Source organism: Microcebus murinus, chromosome 2 (assembly GCF_040939455.1).
Source record: "Microcebus murinus isolate Inina chromosome 2, M.murinus_Inina_mat1.0, whole genome shotgun sequence".
Classification (NCBI taxonomy): domain Eukaryota; kingdom Metazoa; phylum Chordata; class Mammalia; order Primates; family Cheirogaleidae; genus Microcebus; species Microcebus murinus.
The window spans coordinates 14,156,210-14,181,069 of record NC_134105.1 but is presented as its reverse complement, the minus strand read 5'-3'; the positions used below and the strand labels follow the sequence as shown (position 1 = coordinate 14,181,069).

Genomic DNA, 24,860 nt, shown 5'->3' with positions numbered 1-24,860 from the left:
TGGCTAATTTTTTTCTCTATATATTTTTGGTTGTCCAGCTAATTTCTTTGTATTTTTTTTTTTTTTTTTTTTGAGACAGAGTCTCGCTTTGTTGTCTAGGCTAGAGTGAGTGCCGTGGCGTCAGCCTCGCTCACAGCAACCTCAAACTCCTGGGCTCGAGCGATCCTTCTGCCTCAGCCTCCCAAGTAGCTGGGACTACAGGCGCTCGCCACCATGCCTGGCTAATTTTTTTCTCTATATATTTTTGGTTGTCCAGCTAATTTCTTTGTATTTTTTTAGTAGAGATGATGGGGATTTGTTCTTGCTCAGGCTGGTCTTGAACTCCTGCGCGGAAATGATCCGCATCTTCTGGGCTGAGGGGTAACTTATGGGAATCCTTTTCCTAGGTACTCCAAACTACCTCGAGGCCGGGAAGGGGACTTTATTCTGTTTCTACCACTTCCGCCTCAACCAGCCCCAAGGGCAGGAACCATATCTTATCTTTGGTGAGCCTTCAGTGAAGGCTTGTTTAAAAAATCTAGTCCACGGTTGCACACCCAGCTGGTAAGCATTACAGTAAAAAAATCAGTGCTTAGACCCCTGCAGGGCTCTCATTCAAATGTAAAGTTCTCAAACTTCCTCACTCAGGCAGAGCTTTTTACAGTTTGCAAAACAATTCTGATAAGGCTATTCTTTGTGTCCCAAGGCAAGAGATGCATAGAGGAAGTTTTTAAACCTCGAGGGCAAGGAAGAGATTCACAAAACTAGAAAATCATCACTTAGAGATAAAAGTCTTGAGGAGGGAGCCAACTGCAAGCATTACCCTGCTCCCCAGAAAAACCCCATCCCGCACCATCTGCAGCGCACGGAGCCCTCCCACCTCGAGGACTACAAATCCCAGCATGCCTCAAATTCAGTGAGTGACAGGAAGCAAGGCATGCCGGGACACGTAGTCCCGTTATAGCTCAGGAAAAGCCCAGAACGTCTAGTGACGTCAGCAGTGCTGGGGAAAGGAGTCGGAACCGGTCCAGGCTCAAGTTAAATCTTCCTCCAGAGAGCTGACCCTGGTTTCTTTGGCGACCTGGTTTCTACTCCAAACTGCAGGTCCCACCCTGCAGTTTAGGCGGACCTATGGTGTGCGTTGGGTAGCCTCTAGCGTGACTCCTTCACGGTTAAGGGGGAAGTACCAGAGAAAAGAACAGTCAGCCTCCCGCCCTTGAGGCGCGGGCTTGTTAAGAATAGTGGTATTCAAGACGCTACCCTGGACAGGGTCTGAGGCGCTGCCGCCCCAGCAGCGTAGGTGAGGACGTGGCGCCTCCAGCAGACGCTTCCCCTTCCTCCGCCTGTAGAGCTACAGGCAAGGCGGAGGCGGCGCAGAGGATTCTGGGCATGCGCATGCGCCCACCGCGGCGGGGAGTACACCTCCAACGTCCGCAGGCGCGGGGGGTGTCGGGTGTCGGCGGCGGCGCTTTGCGGCCGGTCGTGCGGGTCGGGCGCGGGCGGGCGCGGCAGCCGTGGCGCGCACAGGTGATTGACTGGCCAGCTGCCTAAGGGAGCGCCTGGTCGTCATCGCTGGCAGGTGGCGGAGACCATTTGGGCGGCAGCGGAGGTGGCGGCGGCGGCAGTGGCGTCCCGGCTCGGGAGGCGCTCCTCGGGCCAAGGCCATGGCCCCGCGGCTGCAGCTGGAGAAGGCGGCCTGGCGCTGGGCGGAGACCGTGCGCCCTGAGGAGGTGTCGCAGGAGCACATCGAGACTGCCTACCGCATCTGGCTGGAGCCCTGCATCCGCGGCGTGTGCAGGTGAGGCCCGCGCACCGCGCCTCACGGGCTCCTCGCGCCGGACCTTGGAAAGCCGGGGCAGGGCGGGGGGAAGACGGCGACCCAGTGCGTGCATTTGGGAGGCACCGAGAAGTGCGAGGTGGAGTTTTCCCCTTTCCGCCGTCTGGGCGACCTGAGAAACGCAGCCTTCCCGGGCTCTGCGCGGAGGTGATGCTGGTGAAAGCCCATTAGAAAGGTTCTGGGTTCCCATCCAGAAGATGGCGGTGGAGATGAAGGCAGGAGACGAGAGCTTAGCAAGCGTTGATGGTTGGTATATGTCTTGGGTACGGCTCGCTTTTTTCATTTATAAAAAGGAAGTTCTTGGAAGTGAACTTCATAACAGTATATCTTGTATTAGTGTTGACGCTGATGGCCTGATGATCATCTTAGTATTATTTTTGGAGAGGGCAGCTTTAGAAAAACGTGTGGTTAGACTACGTCATTGGCGTACTGCATTCCCAGTTGACCTTCCCTCACTTGTTAATCTTGTATTTTTTAGCTTTATTTTGGTCGTTCTGACTCGACACCGCTTTACTGAGTAAGAGCTGCGAAAGTGCTGCCCTTCACTTCTGCTAAGCCCTTGGACCTTGCCTTTCTTTAACCCCTTTTCTAGATTGAATCCTAGATTAAATCCTTAGGCTTTGTGCCTGTTTCTTCCCTGTTTCCACCTGGTAACGCGGGAACTGTAGTTTTTGTTCCGGAATGTTGTTGAATTGACTTGTCCAAGCCGGGCATGCTCAGTAGCCTTCTTTCAGCAGGCATTTAGGAAATGCTTTCTGGAGTTTTTACATTCCGCTGGGGGATTCAGAAGGAATGGAAGTCATGGACTCTGCCTTTGGAACTTAAAGTCTAGTTTGAAAAGTGAAACAAGTTAGGGAGCTTCATACAGCAAATAATTCCAAGCTCTGGGCATCTGACTCACAAAAAAGGCATATTTAACTCCAAAGTAAGTACTGGAATGACAGAAGTCTTGTGTAATACAAATTATCAAGCTTCAGTCACTTTCTCAACATAATTAGGTTCTAGAGTAACCAAAAATGTAAACTGTCACTGTAATAGCTCTGATTTTAAAGGAATTGGAGATGAGGGGAGTGTCATGGAGAAGGTGAGTGTTAAGCTGCAATTGCAACATTTATATCCAAACAGTTTTTTAAAAGTTTTTAAAAAAACTTTATTGTGATACAATTTACATGCCATAAGCTTCACTGATTTAAAGTGTACAATCTGTTATTTTTTAGTATATTCACAGGGTCATTCAGCCATCAATAAAATTTGATTTTAGACTTTTTGGCCTCCCCAAAAGAAATCCTGTACCCAGTAGATTAGCATTCAGTTTTCCCTTGTCTTTCCACCCCCACCCTAAGCTCTAAGCAAGCACCTATCTATTTACTGTCTCTAAACTTGCCTATTCTGGACATTTCATATAAATGGGATCATGCACTATATGGACTTTTGTAACTGGTTTCTTTCACTTAGCATAATGTTTTCAAGGGTCTTCCATATTGTAGCATATGTGTCAATATTTTATTCCTTGTGGCTGAATAATATTCCATTGTATGGATATACCACATTTTGTTTATCAAACATTCATCAGTCGATGGACATTTTGGTTATTTTCATCTTTTGGCTACTGTGGGTAGTACCTCTCTGAACATTCATGTACAAATTTTTGTTTGAACACCAGTTTATAGTTCTTTGGGGTGTATGCCTAGGAGTGGGATTTCTGGATCAGGTGGTAATTCTTTGCTTAACTTACTGAGGCGCCACTAACTTACTGAGGAGCCACTGAGCTTTTCCGCTGTGGATGCACCATTTTACATTCCTACCAGCAATGTAAGGGGGTTCAAATTTCTCTTCATCCTTGCCAACACTTTTTATTATCTGTTTTTCTGATTAGGCCATGCAGGTGAGTATGTTTGATTTGCATCTTCCTAATGATTAATACATTGCATACCTTTTCATGGGCTTGTTGGCTGTTTTCATTTCTCTACCCCCCCTACCACTGAGCTGATTCATTTCTTTTGTTGTTGAATAGTATTCCATCATATGTATATATCTACCACGTTTATGTATTCATCCATCACTTGATGGGCATTTGGGTTGTTCTACTTTTTTTTTTTTTTTTTTTTTTGAGACAGAGTCTCACTTTGTTGCCCAGGCTAGAGTGAGTGCCCTGGCGTCAGCCTGGCTCACAGCAACCTCAATCTCCTGGGCTCAGCGATCCTACTGCCTCAGCCTCCCGAGTAGCTGGGACTACAGGCATGCGCCACCATGTCCGGCTAATTTTTTTTTGTATATATATATATATTTTTAGTTGGTCAATTAATTTCTTTCTATTTTTGGTAGAGACGGGGTCTCGCTCAGGCTGGTTTCAAACTCCCGACCTTGAGCGATCCGCTCGCCTCGGCCTCCCAAAGTGCTAGGATTACAGGCGTGAGCCACCACGCCCGGCCGGGTTGTTCTACTTTTTAACTATGACGAATAACGCTGCTATGAACATTTGTGTATAAATTTACGTGTGGGCATTTGTTTTCATTTCTCTTGGGTATGTACCTAGGAGTAGGATTGCTGGGTTGTGTGATAACTGTTTTACATTTTGAGGCACTGTCAGGTTGTTTTCCAAAGTGACTGTACTGTTTTACATACAAGCAATGTATGAGGATTCCAATTTCTCCATATTATTATGCTTGTTACTATTGTCTAGTCTTTTTTTACTTTTTTTTTTTTTTTTTTTTAAGACAGAGTCTTACTCTTGCCCAGGCTGGAGTCCAGTGGCTTGATCATAGCTCACTGCAGCCTTGAACTCCTGGTCTCAAGCAATCCTGCCTTATTCTCCCAAGTAGCTGGAACTACAGGTGTGCACCACCATTCCCTGCTAATTTGAATTTTTTTTTGTAGAGATAGAGTCTTGCTATGTTGCACAGGCCGGTCTTGAACTCCTGGTCTTAAGTGAGCCTCCCATGTCCACCTCCCAAGTGCTGGGATCACAGGTGTGAGCCACTGTGCCCACTACCTTTGCCTGTTTTTAACCCTGTGCACTCGCTTGCTTTTTTCTCGATTCCTTTATTCTACTTGGGATTTAATTTTTTAAATACCCTAGATTTTACAAAAACTGGAGTTTCTTTGCATACAAACTTATTTATTTGTATTTTTTTGTATTTCAAATTATTGATACATTCAAAGAGTAATTTTAATCTCTATAATTTTTCATGGTGTGAGCTGCTACCAATGCTAAACATCCAAGTGCAAAGGGTTAAATTGTGTTACCTTTTCATTATTGAGTTGTAAGAGTTCTTTATATTAATATGTTCTGCATAATCATATATCTCTGGCTGGGCGTGGTGGCACGCGCCTGTATTCCTAGCACTCTGGGAGGCCCAGGCGAGGTCAGGAGTTCGAAACCAGCCTGAGCAAGAGCGAGAGCCCGTCTCTACTAAACATAGAAAGAAATTAATTGGCCAACTAATATATATAGAAAAAATTAGCCGAGCATAGTGGCGCATGCCTGTAGTCCCAGCTACTCTGGAGGCTGAGGCAGTAGGATTGCTTGAGTCCAGGAGTTTGAGGTTGCTGTGAGCTAGGCCACACCATGGCACTCACTCTAGCCTGGGCAACAGAGTGAGACTCTGTCTCAAAAAAAAAAAAAAAATCATATATCTCTTATTAGATATGTGATTTACAAGCATTTTCTCTAATTCTTTTTTTTTTTTTTTTTCCTTTTTTTTTTTTTTTTTTTTTTTTGAGACAGAGTCTCGCTTTGTTGCCCAGGCTAGAGTGAGTGCCGTGGCGTCAGCCTAGCTCACAGCAACCTCAAACTCCTGGGCTCGAGTGATCCTTCTGCCTCAGCCTCCCGGGTAGCTGGGACTACAGGCATGCGCCACCATGCCCGGCTAATTTTTTTATATATATATCAGTTGGCCAATTAATTTCTTTCTATTTATAGTAGAGACGGGGTCTCGCTCTTGCTCAGGCTGGTTTCGAACTCCTGACCTTGAGCAATCCGCCCGCCTCGGCCTCCCAAGAGCTAGGATTACAGGCGTGAGCCACAGCGCCCGGCCTTCTTTTTTTTTTTTTTTTTTTCTTTTTTATTTTGGCATATTATGGGGATACAGATTTTAAGGTTTCAATAAATGCTCATTTCTCTAATTCTATAGGTTATCTTTTAACTTTCTTGGTGGTATCATTTTCAGTATAAAAGTTTTTAATTTTGATGTAGTTCAATTTTTTTTAAAGATATGAGGGATCTTGTTGTGTTGTCCAGGCTGGCCTCAAATTTCTGGGCTCAGGCAATCCTCCCAGCTCAGCCTCCTGAGTATCTGGGGATACAGATATATACCACCATGTTTGGCTGAAGTTTTTTGTTTTTTGAGATGGGGTCTTGCTCTGTCACTCAGCTTAGCCCACTATTAAACCTCAAACTCCTGGGCTAAAGGGATCCTTCTGTTTCACACACCCAAATAGCTGAGGGTCCAGCCACTACTCCTGGCTAATTTTTTTTATTATTATTTGTTGAGACTGGTCTTATTCTTGCTCAGGCTGGTCTTGAACTCCTGGCCTCAATTAATCCTCCTACCTCGGCCTCCCAGAGTACTAGGATTACAGGCATGAGCTACTGTGCCAGGCCTGCAAATTTTTTTTATAAGTCTTTTGCACATTTACTGACAGCAGTTTTTATATTTATTTATTTATTTATTTATTTATTTTTATTTATTTTTTTTTTTTTTGAGACAGAGTCTCGCTTTGTTGCCCAGGCTAGAGTGAGTGCCGTGGCGTCAGCCTAGCTCACAGCAACCTCAAACTCCTGGGCTCAAGGGATCCTCCTGCCTCAGCCTCCCAAGTAGCTGGGACTACAGGCATGTGCCACCATGCCCGGCTAATTTTTTGTATATATTAGTTGGCCAATTAATTTCTTTCTATTTATAGTAGAGACGGGGTCTCGCTCTTGCTCAGGCTGGTTTCGAACTCCTGACCTCGAGCAATCCGCCCGCCTCGGCCTCCCAGAGAGCTAGGATTACAGGCGTGAGCCACCGCGCCCGGCCCTATATTTATTTATTTAGACAGAGTCTCACTTGTTGCCTGGGCTAGAGTGCCATGGCGTCAGCCTAGCTCACAGCAACCTCAAACTCCTGGGCTCAAGTGATCCTCCTGCCTCAGCCTCCAGAGTAGCTGGGACTACAGGCATACCCCACTATGCCTGGCTAATTTTTTTTCTATATATTTTTAGTAGGCCAATTAATTTCTTTCTATTTTAGTAGAGACGGGGTCTCACTCTTGCTCAGGCTGGTTTCGAACTCCTGACCTTGAGCAATCTGTCCACCTGGGCCTCCCAGAGTGCTAGGATTAGAAGTGTGAGCCACTGCACCCAGCCTGCAGTTTATTATTATTATTTTGGTTGCTTTTGGTGTTCTAAGAAACTATCCTTGACCCTAAGTTGGAACAGTTTTTATTTAGATATCGCGAAAGCTCTTTTCCTCCTATAAGGTTTGCCTCTTAAAAAAAAAAAAGCTCTTTTTATACTCACTTTCACCTTTTTTTTGAGAGTCTCACCGTCTTGCGCAGGGCAGGCTAGAGTGAGTGCCATGGCGTCAGCCTAGCTCACAGCAACCTCAAACTCTTGGGGCTCAAGCGATCCTCCTGCCTCAGCCTCCCGAGTAGCTGGGACTACAGGCAGGCGCCACCATGCCCGGCTAACTTTTTTGTATATATATTAGTTGGCCAATTAATTTCTTTCTATTTGTAGTAGAGATGGGGTCTCACTCTTGCTCAGGCTGGTTTTGAACTCCTGACCTCGAACGATCCTCCCGCCTCAGCCTCCCAGAGAGCTAGGATTACAGGTGTGAGCCACCGCGCCCAGCCCACTTTCACCTTTTGTTTAACTGTTTCTCCTGACTCTTTGCAAAAAGAGATTGGAGAATTAATAGTATCATAAATAAAAATCTTTTTTAATACTTTATACACAATTTATGAGATACCAGAGCTGAAGGAATGAGGTATTTGGCCATATTCAAATATGAATGAGTCAGGACAGTTATTTACATTTCTGAGACAGTTTAAGAGAATCACAGGATGAAAGCAATGTGTGCTAAATGCTATAACTACAGAATTCTGCAAATATTGTCTTGGTTCCCTGCCTCCCCCACCCCCATTTTGGACTGCAGCATACGTCATCTTTTCTTAAGACCAGACTTGTTTGCTAACAGTGAGGATGGTGATCAAGTAACTTCCTTGCAGTAAAAGTTGTTGGATAAGGGATGTGCATTCTTCCTTTTGACCCATGTTGGTAAATTGCCCCTTAGAATGATGGTTCCACTTTACATTTCCACTGTCAATGTGTAAGAGTGTCTTGTTTCCTCATTCCCTCACCAATACAATGTGTTAATCATACTTTTTGATCTGAGAGGCAGAAAATGGTGTCATATACTTAATTTGTGTTTCTTTTTGTGAGTTAACATTTTGATATGGTTTTCAAAGGCTGGCTGTATTTACATTTCTAGCTGTGTATAGGAGAACGGTGTCTATTTTATTCTCATTAAGGAAACAGCACGTGACTATTATTACCAATTATAAAACATTACAGAAATGTGTAAAAGCATTCTAGAAAGCTAATGTCATACTTCAGTGGCTTCATAGCTTTAGTCCAAAACCCTGATGAGGACCCCTTAGCCTTCATTCTGAAACTTCTTTTCCACATTCATGATGTTTCAGTGACACCGTTTTTCTTTCAGTTGGTTTGCATTTTTTTCATGTTAGAGCCTTAGCAATATTGGTCTCTTTTTGTCTTGCTTACTCTTCCTGATGATCAGACCAAGTCAGGTCAGGTCACTTGTTTTATTGTTGGTTTTTTGTTTTGAGTTTTTATTTATTTATTTTTAGTTTTATTTTTTGAGACAGAGTCTCACTTTGTTGCCCAGGTTAGAGTGAGTGCCGTGGCATCAGCCTAGCTCATAGCAACCTCAAACTCCTGGGCTCAAGCAATCCTGCTGCCTCAGCCTCCCGAGTAACTGGGACTACAGGCATGCGCCACCATGCCTGGCTAATTTTTTCTATATATTTTTAGTTGGCCAATTATTTCTATTTATAGTAGAGACAGGGTCTCGCTCTTGCTCAGGCTGGTTTTGAACTCCTGACCTCGAGCAATCCGCCCGCCTCGGCCTCCCAGAGTGCTAGGATTACAGGCGTGACACCCAACTATCTTCTTAATTTAATAAGAATTTTTCTTCTTATTGTGTAAAACTTGAAGATGTAGCATGTTTACCCCATGGTTAGGAATTTTACCTGAGGTTGAGAAATGTGATATGAAGTTTTGTTTTTGTTTTTTGTTTGTTTTTTCTTTTTTGACAAGCAGAGGAGAATAGTTTAGATTTTCTTTCTCCTTCTCAATTTGTAATCATGATGGTCGAAGAAGGTGGCTCTTTAGGGTCTGGATTAGGGTGCCCAGTGGCAAATCTTTGAAACTTAATTGGATATTGACCTGTATTTCCTACTAGAGGACTTAATGTTTTAATAGTTATTAATAATTTGGTCTTGGGAATTTTTCTTTTTTTTTTTTTTTTTTTTTTTGAGACAGAGTCTCACTTTGTTGCCCAGGCTAGAGTGAGTGCCCTGGCGTCAGCCTGGCTCACAGCAACCTCAATCTCCGCGGCTCAGTGATCCTACTGCCTCAGCCTCCCAGAGTGCTAGGATTACAGGCGTGAGCCACCACGCCCGGCCGGGAATTTTTCTTTTTAAACTCCTGGGGAAATTTGAAAACTTAAGATGAAAGTGCCTATTTTAATACTGTCAAATGTTTTATGGCCACCTGAATCTTAGGGGGATGAAAGAGAAAGATGTTCAGAGACTTTCTTGGCGGAAGAAGAATATTTTCTGACCTCAAAGAAAAAGAGCCCCTATAGGACCCAGTAAATCTGCCTTGGATAAGTGCAAATCATGAAGGATGCTTAGCCACGATCCTGGCACCTCCTCTGTTCTGTTTGCTGCATGCTTGCTTTCTCTCAGATGCTTTTGGTCAGAATTCCTAATGAAATCAGGCTGTTTAAGTAAATGAACATTTTGTAAATTTCTACATGTGAATATTCTCATTTAGTGATTGCCATCCTTTACTAAAAAAAAAAGATTTTAAAGGAAACTACTTACATAAAAACCTGATTTCTAATCTTTTTCCTCACTTCCCACAACAATGATCAGTTATAAGTACTGTTTTGTGGGTTTTTTTGTTTGTTTTTGGAGACAGATTCTCACTGTGTTGCCTGGACTAGAGTGCCGTGGCATCATCCTAGCTCACAGCAACCTCAAACTCCTGGGCTCAAGCGATCCTCCTGCCTCAGCCTCCAGAGTAGCTGGAACTACAGGCAGGCGCCACTATGCCTGGCTAATTTTTTCGATTTTTAGTTGCTTAGCTAATTTCTTTCTATTTTTTTAACAGAGATGGGGTCTTGTTCTTGCTCAGGCTGATCTCGAACTCCTGAGCTCAAAGGATCCACCTGCCTTGGTCTCCCAGAGTGCTTGGATTACAGGCAGGAGCCACCTCACCAGGCCACAAGAACTCTTGATTTAACCTCTGTAGCATCTCTGACATCTAACCCTGGCCTGTATTCTCATCATCCTCCATTTTAGATCCACATTTCTTATCTCTTTTTATAACAGCATCCCCCCCCCTTTTTTTTGAGACAGAGTCTCACTTTGTGCCTAGGCTAGAGTGAGTGCCGTGGCGTCAGCCTAGCTCACAGCAACCTCAAACTCCTGGGCTCAAGCAATCCTGCTGCCTCAGCCTCCTGAGTAGCTGGAACTATAGGCATTTGCCAGCATGCCCGGATAATTTTTTCTATATATATTAGTTGGCCAATTAATTTCTATTTATAGTAGAGACGGGGTCTCGCTCTTGCTCAGGCTGGTTTTGAACTCCTGACCTTGAGCAATCCACCTGCCTCAGCCTCCCAGAGTGCTAGGATTACAGGTGTGAGCCACGACGCCCGGCCACAGCATCCCCTTTAAATGTCTGTATCTTTTTCAGATCTTTCCTATATGTCTTTCATGTTACCATTAGAACACTGTGTGTCACACCCACATTGGAAAAGAATCAGAATTTAAACTTTGAAGATATTCTCTCATTTTAAAAAAATCTTATTTTAAATTGATACAAAATATTTTACGTATTTATGGGACACATGTGAGTATGTGTTATATGCATAGAATCTGCAACAATCAGGTCAGAGTATTTGGGGTAGCTGTCACTTTGAGTATCATTTCTGTTCATTGGTAACATTTCAAGTCCTCTCCTAGCTGCTTTGAAATACATAATACATTGTTGTTAACTAAGGTCATCCTACTCTGCTAGTGAATATTGGGGCTCATTTGTTGTAACTATGTGTTTGTGCCCACTAATCAGCTTTTAATTTCCTCCCTTTCACCCACACACCCATCCCAGCCTCTGGTATCTATCATTCTATTCTCTGTCCGTGAGATCACTTATTTTAGCTTCCACATATGAGTAAGAACATGCAGCAGCTGTCTTTCTGTGCCTGGCTTATTTCACATAACAATGACCTCTAGTTCCATCCGTGTTGCTATAAATGACATTTCATTCTTTTTGATGGCCTAATAGTATTCCATTATGTACATATATTATATTTTCTTTATCCATTTGTCCATTGATGGGCACTTAGGTTGATTGCGTACCTTTGCTTTTGTGAATAGTGCTTCCATAAACAGGTGAGTGCAGGTGTCCCTTTGATATATAGATTATTTTCCTTTGGAGAGATACCCAGTAGTGGGATTGGTGGATCATTTGTTAGCTCTATTTTTAGTTGTTTTGAGGAATCTCCATTCTGTTTTTCATAGTGGTTTTACCCAGTTACATTTTCATTATCAGTGTCTTAAGAGTTCCCTTTTCTCCACATCCTTGCCAACATCTATTAATTGTCTTTTTAATAGTAGCCATTCTGACTAGGGTAAGATTTCTTTTTTTTTTTTTTGAGACAGGGTCGCACTGTGTTAGCTAGGCTGGAGTGCAGTGGCATGATCATAGCTCACTACAACTTGGAACTCCTGGGCTCAAGTGATTGTCTGAGTAACTAGGACTACAGGCATGTGCCACAGGACCAGCTAGTTAACTTTTTGTACAGACAGGATCTGGCTATATTGCCCAGGCTGTTCTCAAACTCCAGGCCTCAAGCAATCCTCCCACCCCATCCTCAGTGCTCGGATTACAGCGCAAGCTACCGCACCTGGCCTCATGGTTTTGATTTGAATTTCCCGGATGATTAGTAATGTTGACTATTTTTTCATATACCTGTTGGCCATTTGCATGTCTTTTGAGAAATGTCTGTTTATGTCATTAGCTCACTTTTTTTTTTTTTTTTTTTTTTGAGACAGAGTCTCACTTTGTTGCCCAGGCTAGAGTGAGTGCCGTGGCGTCAGCCTGGCTCACAGCAACCTCAAACTCCTGGGCTCGAGTGATCCTCCTGCCTCAGCCTCCCAGGTAGCTGGGACTACAGGCATGCGCCACCATGCCCGGCTAATTTTTTATATATATGTCAGTTGGCCAATTAATTTCTTTCTATTTATAGTAGAGACGGGGTCTCGCTCTTGCTCAGGCTGGTTTTGAACTCCTGACCTTGAGCAATCCGCCCGCCTCGGCCTCCCAAGAGCTAGGATTACAGGCGTGAGCCACAGCGCCCGGCCATTAGCTCACTTTTTATTGGGATTATTTGTTAATTAAAAAGAAAAGAAAGAAGAATAGAAAATCTTTTTAAGAACAGGAAGAATTTATTCATTCATTGAAAAAGCAAAGCTTGGCCCAGTGCGGTGGCTCACGCCTGTAATCCTAGCACTCTGGGAGGCCAAGGCAGGCGGATTGCTCAAGGTCAGGAGTTTGAAACCAGCCTGAGCAAGAGGGAGACCCCGTCTCTACTAAAAATAGAAAGAAATTAATTGGCCAACTAAAAATATATAGAAAAAATTATCCGGGCATGGTGGCGCATGCCTGTAGTCCCAGCTACTCTGGAGGCTGAGGCTGGAGGATCGCTTGAGCCCAGGAGTTTGAGGTTGCTGTGAGCTAGGCTGACGCCATGAAACTCTAGCCCGGGCAACAGAGTGAGACTCTGTCTCAAAAAAAAAAAAGTAAAAAAGCAAAGCTTGTGGATTGTTTACCTGATTCTGGAAAACCCATGTAGTTAGAGAATGTTTCTGAGATGGAAATCAATTTATTTATTTTTGCTTAAACTCTTTAAGTTGTTCTTCTAGCTCACTGGATAAAGTCCAAGCTTTTTTTTTTTTTTTTTTTTTTTTTTTTTGAGACAGAGTCTCGCTTTGTTGCCCAGGCTAGAGTGAGTGCCATGGCGTCAGCCTAGCTCACAGCAACCTCAAACTCCTGGGCTCCAGTGATCCTTCTGCCTCAGCCTCCCTGGTAGCTGGGACTACAGGCATGCGCCACCATGCCCGGCTAATTTTTTATATATATCAGTTGGCCAATTAATTTCTTTCTATTTATAGTAGAGACGGGGTCTCGCTCTTGCTCAGGCTGGTTTTGAACTCCTGATCTTGAGCAATCCGCCCGCCTCGGCCTCCCAAGAGCTAGGATTACAGGCGTGAGCCACAGCGCCCGGCCAAAGTCCAAGCTTTTATTTGAGGTCTTCTGTTATCTGATCTGGCCCCTGACTTCTCTTTAACCTCTTTGGATTTCCCAACTTCAGCTGTGCTGAACTGTGTGCTAGAAGATGCCCTTAACGTGGCTTCCTTGACCTGCCACTAACTAGCTTGCCTCTCTGGCCTTGTGTCCATATGCTGTCCTCTGCCTGGAATGCTATTTAGTTTCCCTCCCACACTAGCGCAATTTTTGTGTGTCCTTGGAGATGCCCAGCCAAGCTTGGCAACACTTCCTCCCCTTCAGTGAAATTTCTGCTGCATCATCCTGTGGCTAATGCTACCACAGCACTTATTTCTCTGAATTGACCTTTTACCTGTTTGTCGCCTCATTAGCTGTGAGCTATTCTTTGAAGCCTGGGACCTTGTCTTTATCTTGGTGTCCTCAGGTTTTCTAATTCTTCCTGGGGCATCTCTGTTTGACAGAAAGTGTGAACTTGTGAAATCTTGTTGCTTTTATGCTATGATAAGTTTTGGTTATACAAAGTGACATTATTTACCTTTACTCAGGTGCAGTGTGACATGCATAGTGAGGCAGATGCTGCCAACTTACATGATAGCAGTTTGAACCTGCCCTGTGCAGCAGCAGCAATAACCCAGATGGATGGTCACCATGACAGGACTTTTACCCAGTGACACTGCCGTCATTGTCTTTTGTTCTCATTATGAGTTAAAAAGCAGAATGATCTTCCCTGAGTCATTTCATTAACATAGGTTTCTGAGGGGATTCAAATTAAAAACAAAAATGATACTATAGAATTTTAGTGGTGACTTATCCCAGTCCCCTTTGTTTTATAGGTGTGGTGAAATGGGGACCTAAGTATTTTGTTTTTAGGGTTGTCTGTTTCCTCCCCCCATGAATATATGGTTGATTTTCTTATCTAATTTAAGCATCAATACCTTATGGAAATTTAATTTTTTGTTAATTAAAATTGATATTTGCAGTTAAATTCATATGGAATGTTTGAAGCAAAAGTTTCCCCTCATTCCAGAGGAAACTTATCCTGTTATTGCTTCCATGAGATGGGCAGGCCCCAAATTATAAATGAATTGGTTACCTAAATGTTTTCTATAGAATGGTCAATTTCACAGCTCATATAAAAAGTCTAACCCCATAATGTACTATTTCACCTTATATTCATGATGAACATTATGGAAAAGACCACTGTGCTAAAATAATAAAGTTGGATATGTAAAGCAGTTGTTTTTTCTTCCAATGATATTTGAGGATGTGAGACTCTCTTCTTTTTCCTTCTCTGGTCAACCTCCCCTTTTCCTCTGAGTAAAATTGTGGTGGGAATTTGGTTTTGCCTTCTTTCATCCAGGATATAGGACAAAGAGAAACCTGGGAATGTTGGCTTAGGTCTCCAACATTTTGGAAAGGGAAAAAATGTTAGGTAATAAGCTGCTACTTAGGTTAGGTAATAAACCCTACTCCAATCTTCTTTGCCTGTCAAAGGAAGGGGAGCCCTGAGTTCCTCTTTACCACTTGCCATCTGTTAAGAGGCCAGCCTGCCTGGGGCTGTAAAGCAGACCGGTGACAAGAGTGTTCTCAGCTGGAGGAGACTGGTTTGGAAAGGAGTACATGAACTTAGTTCATGAACCTGGCTTGGGCAATTGTCATTCTGACAGGGTGGTGACATTTGGATTTTCAGAGATGATTGAGTTGCTGTTTTGGAGGATAAGTCGATAATAAATGGTTTATTGAAACTATTTCAATAATATTTGGTTAACTTGTTCAGTCAAGTTTGGGTTAGGTTTTCTGTTTACTTGTATAAAGAGATAGCATCTCTATATGTTGCCCGAGCTGGCCTTGACCTCTTGGGCTCAAGTGATCATCCCAAGTAGCTGTGACTACAGGCAAGTACCACTGCACCCAGCTTGGGTTAGGTTTTCTTAGATTTTGTTGTAATAAGTTGAACTATTTATAAATTAAGTGTAAATTGTGACTGTTCATCTCCAAGTATAATATAGAGATTCTCAAGGAAAGTAGATGTATCGATTTTGACAAAATATACACTTTTTTTTTGGGACAGTTTCACTTTGTTGCCCAGGCTAGAGTGAGTGCCATGCTGTCAGCCTAGCTCACAGCAACCTCAAACTCCTGGGCTCAAGCGATCCTCCTGCCTCAGCCTCCCAAGTAGCTGGGACTACAGGCATGCGCCACCATGGCCAGCTAATTTTTTCTATATATATTAGTGGGCCAATTAATTTCTTTCTATTTATAGTAGAGATGGGGTCTCGCTCTTGCTCAGGCTGGTTTTGAACTCCTGACCTCAAGCAATCTGCCTGCCTTGGCCTCCCAGAGTGCTAGGATTACAGGCGTGAGCCACTGTGCTCGGCCGACAAAATACACACTTTAGCAAAACCCTAAGCATTGGAGCAAAACTCATTTTAGATCTTCAAAGCCTGGTTAAGAATTACCTGCAACATCTGGCTGTGCGCAGTGGCCCACGCCTGTAATCCTAGCACTCTGGGAGGCTGAGGCAGGTGGATGGCTCCAGGTCAGGAGTTTGAAACCAGGCTTAGCAAGAGTGAGACCCCATCTCTACTATAAATAGAAAGAAATTAATTGGCCAACTAAAAATATATAGAAAAAATTAGCTGAGCATGGTGGCACATGCCTATAGTCCCAGTCACTCTGGAGGCTGAGGCAGAAGGGGATTGCTTGAGCCCAGAGTTTGAGCCAGAGGATATGGTACAGTCTGCAGTACCAGGTCATGTTGGCTGAAAGCCTGTCAAGTGCTTAGAAGAGAAAGGGAAAAGAAACCTTACTAACTGTATACTGCAATAAATAATTTTATAGATGAGGAGGGTTTTCTTTTTAAAGGAACATATTTTAGAATGATTTTAAATAACCACTGAATGGAATAGCTTTAAACAGGGTGTTTGTGCAGTAAATTGTTAATTTAACATCCTTATCATACTGATGAATTTCACAGTTGCAGAATCTTACCTAAAAGTTACTATAGGAGGAAAGTGTGTGTGTGTGTGTGTGTGTGTGTGTGTGTGTGTGTGTGTGTTTGGTACTTACTGCCTATGAATTACCATAAAAATGTAAAGTATCTGTTGAAATTCAGTGCTTTGATGTTTCTGGAATTTGTGATGACTCTGAAAACTGGGGTAAAAGTGGTTTGAGGCCTGTTTTCTTATATGAACATCTAATGCTATAAATTTCCCTCAAAGCACTAATTTAGCTACATCCCACAAATTTTGGGAGGGGGACTTCATATTAGCCTTGATTTTTTTTTTTAAAAAAATGTTAAAAAAACATAAATTAACCCTCTTAACAATTTGTAACAGTAACACTACTGTTAATTGTATCACATTATTGTACAACTTCTCTCTAGAACTTTTTCATCTTGTATGAATAAAACTATACCATTGAACATCTTCCATTTCTCTCTTCCCCTATCCCCTGGGGCAACCACCATTCATTCTGCTGTTTCTATGAGTTTTATTACTTCAGATACTTTATTTAAGTGGAATCAGGGAGTATTTACTTTGGTCACTGGCTTTTTTCACTTAGAATATTTTCATCACAGTTCTTCCATGTAGTGTCATATGACCTGATTGCCTTTTTAAAGGCTGAGTAATATTCTCTTGTCTGTATATACCACATTTTCTTTATCTGTGCATCTACAGGTAGACATTTAGGTTGCTTCCACATCTTGGCTATATTGATAAGGGAAACCCCCATCAATTACTTGGTGCCTCAGGCACCGGAGACTCCCGCCACTCTTGGAAGACCCACATCAGCATAATACTAACCTGTTACCTGGCCCATCAACTAGTCTGTTGCCTGGCATCAGCATAACACTAAATCTATTGCCTGGCGCATCAACATAATATTAACCTATTATCTGACACATCAACTATCCTATACCTGATACCCCGCCCCAACTTAATAAAGTGGGAAAAATCTTGTAGATAGTGCTCAGAATTTGGTGACGAGGCCCCTCTGAGCCTGCTGGTGAGAAAAAACTTTTGATTCTCTGACTCTCTGTGTTGCTGGGTTTGTCCTCAGGACCACCTGCTGTAACACTTGCTGTAACATTATGAATGATGCTGCAGTGAGCACGGGTGTACAATAGCTCTTCAAGATCCTGTTTTCAGTTCTTTTGAATATATACCCAGAAGTGGGATTGCTGGATCATATCACAGTTTTACTTTTAATTTTTTGAGGAACCTCCATACTATTTTCCATAGTAGCTTTGCCATTTTGCAGTCTCATCAACAGGGTCCAATTTCTCCACATCCTATTAAACTTGTTATAGCCTCAAATGAAAGGATTACAGGTGTGAGCCACCACATCCAGCCCATTTTATGTTTTCTAATGGAGGCCCTTGTTGTGAGTGTGAGGTGATACCTCCCTGTGGTTTGGATTAGTATTTCCCTGAAGATTAGTGATGTTAAGCATCTTTTCATGTGCTCCTTGGCCAGAATTCTGTCTTGAGCATTGTCACATGTCATTGAAGTGTTGCTTGTGAAGTTTTAATGGCTGCATAATCTCCCATCATATGACTGTACCATGATTTAACATAATCCTTATGACTGGCCAGGTAGCTTGTGCTAGCAATTTTCTATTATAAACAGTGTTGTGACAATTACCTTTGCAAACGTTTGTTGACATCTGTTTGCTTTTAGGGTACATTCTTTAAAATGGTAGTTGTGGAGCAAAGGATGTGACAAACTCCAAGTCTTTGTATATACTGTCAAGTTGCTTTTCAGAAAGTCTGTGCTACGCTAGGCAAAGCTTTAGTAGTGTGGTCAGGGATCTTTGCTGGAAGCAGTCAAGTTGGCACACCGTCCTTCATTGATTTCTCCCTGGGCTCTCTGTCCTAAAAGCTAGGGAATTAAGAGGTGATGAGGAAGCACAAAGCAATACCTCTCTCAGTGACAATGCAGAGAGATCCTTTACCGCTGGCAGGGTGGAAGCCCCTAGTGGGTGTTCACGGTACTGGTGGAGAAAGATTTCTCATGCAGAAATTAAGATATAAAAGTAAATTTTATTTTACTCTTTAGAAGGACAGAGAGAATGAAAGAGTGGAAGAGATGGGGGGAGGGGAGAGCAGGGAGCCACCATGGCATCCCAAAGAAAGAGAAGGGGGTACCAGCAGTGAACCCAGGTGGCTTGCTGATTTTATGGGGACAAAGAGAATGAGAAAAAAATGATTGTAAGTTGAAACAGAAGCAGCAGCTGTGACAGGTCAGGTTGTCTATCTTTTTTGCCTTTTCTCTGTTCCTGAAGACTTTCAGAGATAACCTTCTCTGAAATATAGTCAGGTTTATTGCAGGGGATGTGCCTTTGTCCCTGAGATATGGTTTTGGGCCAGAAACTGAGGCCTGGAGTTTGCTCCCCTGCTCTCCCTCCCAGAGCTGCTCAGGAACACCTTGAGGCTATAGAAACAGATTCTGTTCCCAAAAGTTCAGCCATTTGTCCTTGAGGCCTCAACAGAAGAATGGGAAAGAAGTTTTATTACTTTGCCTACTGGCAAAGGAGGAGGATGGAGACTCCTGTCTGAAATGCCAATGGTCCTTATCAGAAATAAACAGCTAATAAGCTTCAGGCAATTACCGTTCTACTGCAGTTGATGATTGTGATCATCCCATCCCCACTGATGACAATCCGGTAACCTCCACCTGGGACCTCCCTTTACGGAGAACCCCTGTCTTGTTTAGCATAAATAACAAAACCCTGCCCCTCCCAGCTAGTGGCCTGAGGCAGGGATGCTGGTTTTAGTTCTCAAATAGGAATGGAAGATGTTTCCAAGAGACAGAAAAATTTTGCCATTGTTTTCAGGCCATTCCCTCTTACATATTCCCTGCTCTCAATGTTACCCTTCCATATCTATGGGAGCAGGGTGACTACTCTGGTTACAGTTCTAAAGGCTGTGAGCTGGTGAGTGTTAAGAGAAAGATTTACATTGCCTTTCTGTCTTTTGGGTCTTTTTAGATGTTTGTGAAAACAGAGTCCCTGCAGGTTGCCTGCCAGCTAGGGGGAGAGAGCACAGGATGGATCTTTACAAGTTATTAGGATTAGTGCTTGCCCCTTTGAATCCCTCTCCCATTCAAAGAATGAATCTTCTTTGAACTACATAGCATCTATGAAATCACTGATTAGAAATTTTCTATCCATTGTGCTGTAAGGCATGCTCCTAAATGACAGATTCTTGGAGATCTATCAAAACAGAGTTACAACTGCATCTCCTCCTACCTGTAGTCTGTAGAGAAGGAACTTGGTCATTCACACCTCTAGATACCTAGCCTACTGCTTTTTCCACTCCCCAGAGAGAGAATTTTGAGTCAGTCTTTGCTTTGTTGCCTGGGCTAGAGTGACTACTGTGGCGTCAGCCTAGCTCACAGCAACCTCAAACTCCTGGGCTCAAATGATCCTCCTGCTTCAGACTCCTGAGTAGCTGGAACTACAGGCACAAGCCACCACGCCCGACTAATTTTTTGTTTCTATTTTTAGTAGAGACCAGGTCTCCCTTTTGCTGATCTCAAACTCCAGTCCTCAAGTGATCCTCCCACCTTAGCCTTACAGGCGTGAGCCACTGCACCCAGCAGAGATAATTTTTTTGATTTAAAGAAAATGGTTTCTTTACAATTTTTGGCATCATTCCAGACTTCTTTCCCTCTTGTCTACCCGGTTTTATTTGTCCCCAAGCTCTATTGATTTGTTTTCATTGATATTCTTGAATGTCCTGCATTCCCATTGCTACTGCATTGGTTTTTTTAAGGCCTTGACTTCCACTAGAAAAGTTGTTAGTCATGTCTCAGGCCTTGTTCAGCTTTGGTCTGTCCTCTACTGCTGCCAGGGTGTGTTTCTGCCTAAAATCACAGCAGACGTCTGCTTAACATGTCATGCCAAACTTTGTGGAACCCCTCCCCTGCCTGCCACTGTGGCCACTTGGTATTCTTATACGGTGCAGTCCTAGAGCCCTTAAACTCGGGGAGCTGACATTAACTCCAGGCATATGGTGTCAGAATTGAATTGTAGGACACCCGACTGTGGTGTGGGGAAAAAACCCCGAAACTTCTGGTGTCAGAAGTGTTCTGTGTGTAAGAATGTTGAGAAAGTTTTTCTCTGAGGTTTTACTTGTTCTTCTCATTAGCATTGGATGGACAGTAGCTCTCACTTGACCCAGATACATCACTGGGTGTTGATGTTGGACAGTTTTCACTGGTTTGATAAATGAAAACATCTTCATAGCTGTTTTAAATTTGCATTTCTCTGCAGCTCAATGTTTTCTCCTGTGTTTGTTAACTGGTCTTGTAAGAAAGTTTAGAGGGAGAGTGACAAAACCAATTTTAAGAATTATGAGGTTGGTCAGAGACCCAGTAGGTTGATTGATTGCTTATGGAATGTTAAGCTAGTGATAGAGAAAGCTTTATTTTGTTGCTCCATATTTGTTTGTGCTAGATACAAGTGGCCGACTCTTAAAATTAGCATAACTGTAAAGGAAATGGCTCACTTAAGGAATCTATGGAGGATTTAAAAGAATTCAATTAATCCAGGGAAAGTTTGGACAAATAAATCAAGAATTGGCAGTGATATAGTTGGGCTAAGGAGCAATTCATGAGCTTCTCTCCAGTTCTGCTTCTGTTAATTTCCTTTATGTGGTAGGGATAGTCAAGCTTCCCGAGTCTCACAACATTCAGAAATGTCTGCCAGGCTGTGTGTGGTGGCTCACTCTATAATCCTAGCACTTTGAGAGGCCAAGGCCAGGGGATCATTGAGGCCAGGAGTTGGAGGCTGCAGTGAGCTATGGTTGCACCACTGCACTGCAGCATGGGCAACAGTACGAGACCCTGTTTCTAAAAAGAAAAGAAATGTCTTTTTTTCCCTCTCAGTTCCATCTTAAATAACTTGTGAGGTTTTTATATGGTTTTAGGTGATGGATTGGAGCTGCATCTTTGAGGGACAGTTTGTTGTTCTTAGAAGAAGGCCTAGAGGCAGGAGGAAGATGAAGCTCGGCATACACAGGAGTACACATCCACCACACAGGGCCCAACCCTATTCTTAAGCCAACTGAGGTGTAAGTAAATGTGCTTGAGAGTAGGAGAGCGCCAAGGGAAGAGCCAGGCTGACTGTTCTTCATGTTTTGTTTTTGTTTGTGATTTGGTTGTCCCTCTCCATTTGCCTGTGGCAGAACGAAGGATTTGTGGGGAAGTATCTAGAGGATACAGTCACAAGGTTGTAAGAACTTTTGCAGAGAAGATGAGTGGCTCCACTCTGCATAGATTAAATCAGGGCTGCTTGTGACCTTGAAAAAGTATTTGATTTCTAAGCCAGAATTAGCAAATCCAGATGCTCCCTAGGACCAGCTAGGCATTACAAATGAGTCAAACTGGCTAGGGTATTTACACATTGAACAGATATGTCCTTCATGCAGATATGTGTCTCTAGCACTAGAGACATGTTTCTTGGAACATTCAGCCTCCTTCATCTATTTTTTTATACTTTGGAAGTTATAAGTACACACAAGATAGTATACACCAAAAAAACCCTACCATATGGGGCTCATTATACAAAAGGCTTAGGACAATTTGGACAACTTTAATCAAGCCCCCTTTAATGCAGAGTACCATTACTGGCTTTCTCGTCCCCACCCAAAGTGTGGCCATGGAGACCAAAGGCCATGGGTTCTGCTTGGGGTGGTGCTTCATCACAGCTTCCTCTCACTTGCACCATGATGGTGCATTCTAGCTGATTGAAGACTTACTCAATAACACCTAGCCAGCATTTAAGTTAGGAATTTAATTTAAAAAGAACAACGCCAGTGTTCTGTGGTCTAATAATACAAATTGCTCCCAACTTCTCACATTAGCTTTTGAAAGTCTTATTGTAATATTGTATTTATGTTTGCTTTTTAAGGCAGCCTTAGAACCCGTCAAATGTGCCTGATTTTTTTGTGTGGGAGGGCTAGGGGTGAGGACATGGAGAGCCTACTTTTTGTTCATTGTCTGAATTATTTTGCTGTCAGTAACAAAAGATGAGAATACCAATGGTTCAGCTGGAACTGTTTTCTGAGAAAATGGTGTGTTTGACCTATAGGAATGTCTGTCTCCCCATCCAAATCATGTGAAAAATTCTTAGCACTTTCCTGTTCAAAAAGAGACAGTGAACAGATAAGACTTGATATCACACCTTTGAAAAGAAGATTTGGAAGAATGGACAAAAGTTACCAACTTATTTTGCTTCAGTTGTACATTTTCACTCTAGTTGTTGATACTTTTTCTATATCTTTCCCAAATACCTTGTATTCTAGTGCTGCTAGCTTTAATTTTCTTTTTAAACAATCTTCCTAGTATTAATATATCTTTGCTACTATTCCAAGGAAAGATTCTAGGTTATTTTTCTCAGTCTCTGGATGGTTTTCTTTTTATTTGTATCTTCTCTTGATAGAAGAGAAACCTTTACTAGTTGTGTAAAAGTGCTTTTTTTTCCCCATCTCAGCATTTTAACTCCCTTGTAGTAGTCCTTTCCCATTAGAAGTGAGTTGTAGGCACCAAAACAAAACTTCATTTAGATCTTTGTCCTCACAATGGATAAGTTCTATTTTTATTTCTTGAGTAAGTTATTTTCCAACCTGGCTTTGACATAAAACTTACAAAACTGCTCTTAAATTGGTCAAGCTTGTTTTCATTTTTATTTTTTTGTTTTCTTTGTTTTTTTATATAAAGACAGGATCTCACTGTGTTGCCCAGGCTGGAGTGCAGTGGCTATTCATAGGCAAGATCAGTTCCCATTCCAGCCTCACCCTGGGCTCAAGCGATCCTCCTGTATGAGCATCCTGAGTAGCTGGGACTACAGGCACATGTCACCATGCCCTGCTTCATTTTTATTTTATAAAAGCCAGGAAACTATGTATATACAGAACGTTAAAACAATTACTGAGTTATTTTTGGAATGTGTAGTACATTCCAGCTTTCAGATTCTGAAAGGTATAATAAGTGATCAGGGAGCACAGAAAGTCTTTTACTACTACTTTTTTTTTTTAAAGACTCACTGCAGCCTCCAACTCCTGAGCTCAAGGGACCCTCTGTGGCAGCCTCCTGAGTAGCTGGGACTACAGGCACATGCTGCTATGCCTAGGTAGTTGTTTTTGTTTTTCTACTTCTCCTTTTATTTGTAGAAAAGAGATCTGGAACTCCTAGATTCAAACAATCCTTCCACCTTGGCCTCCTAAAGTACTGTTATTACAAGCATGAGCCTGGCCAGGCCAAAGTCTTTTACTTGTGATCTGCAGCTAGTAAGTACAGAGAACTTTCTCAGGTATGGTCCTTTCCAGTTGATAGTGTATCCTTCCATCTAAACAAACAGTTGTATCATCTCCATTTGGAAACAAAATGGTAACATGATATGCACAATTTTTGTGCCTTTTTTTCAACTAACAATGTTGTTACATATAATAACATAAAAAGCTTTCTCTACCTTTGTTTTTCTTGACTGCAGTAGTTTCTTTTTTTTTTTTTTCTTCTTTTTTTTTTTCTTTTTTTTTTTTTTTTTTGTTTTTTTTGACTGCAGTAGTTTCTATTGTTTAGTTATAATTTATCAATTCCCTATGGGCAATGATGAAGTTTCCAATTTTTTATGCTATTACAAATACTTTAGTGGATAACCTTCAGAAATAATGCAGAACTTTTCATCCTAATAATGTCCTTTATAGCAAAAGAAAACCAAAGTTCAGATGTTGCTTTCAGTTGTCACCTCCTCAGTCTCCTTTCATCTGGAATGGTTATTGAATATTTCTTTGTTATTTCTTTATATTTCATGACATTGAATTCATTTGTAGAAAGTTCCTCAAGTTGGGTTTAGTGTGATTAGATTTAGGTTATTCTCTTTTGGACACAACACCACAGAAGTGGTGCTATATTCTTTGTGCATTATGCCAGGAGGTGTGTGCTATCAATTAGATCTATTACTGGCTACCTCAACTTTGATCATATGGTTAAGGTGGTCTGCCAGGTTTCTCCACTAAAAGTAACTGTTTTTCCCTTTGTAATCAATAAACTGGTGCTGAGGCTGGGCTCAGTGGCTCACGCCTGTAATCCTGGCATGCTGGGAGGCTGAGGTGGGCGGATCGTTTGAGCTCAGGAGTTCGAGACCAGTCTGAGCAAGAGCACGACCCCATCTCTACTAAAAATAGAAAGAAATTAGCTAGACAATTAAAAATATATAGAAAAAAAATTAGCCAGGCATGGTGGTACATGCCTGTAATCCCAGCTGCTTGGGAGGCTGATGCAAGAGGATTGCTTGAGCCCAGGAGTTTGAGGTTGCTGTGAGCCAGGCTGACTCCCCGCACTCTAGCCTGGGCAACAGAGTGAGACTGTCTCAAAGAAAAGAATAAATTGGTGCTGAGATATTTTGATACATTGTAAATATTATTGCTCCTCCAACTTGCCTGCACTGGCATCC

The 24,860-nt window shown here is 42.5% G+C and overlaps 1 protein-coding gene across 1 annotated transcript in view; it reads left to right on the top strand.

Moving 5' to 3' along the window:
* The first annotated feature begins 284 nt into the window (after window positions 1-284).
* Window positions 285-24,860, top strand: part of USP48 (ubiquitin specific peptidase 48) — an 89,389-nt gene continuing 64,813 nt past the window's right edge. The window contains exons 1-2 of the mRNA XM_012768697.3: window positions 285-1,115; window positions 1,559-1,777. Of these exons, the coding sequence (XP_012624151.2) occupies window positions 1,111-1,115; window positions 1,559-1,777 (224 nt within the window). The 5' untranslated portion in view covers window positions 285-1,110. The remainder of the gene's footprint in view (window positions 1,116-1,558; window positions 1,778-24,860) is intronic.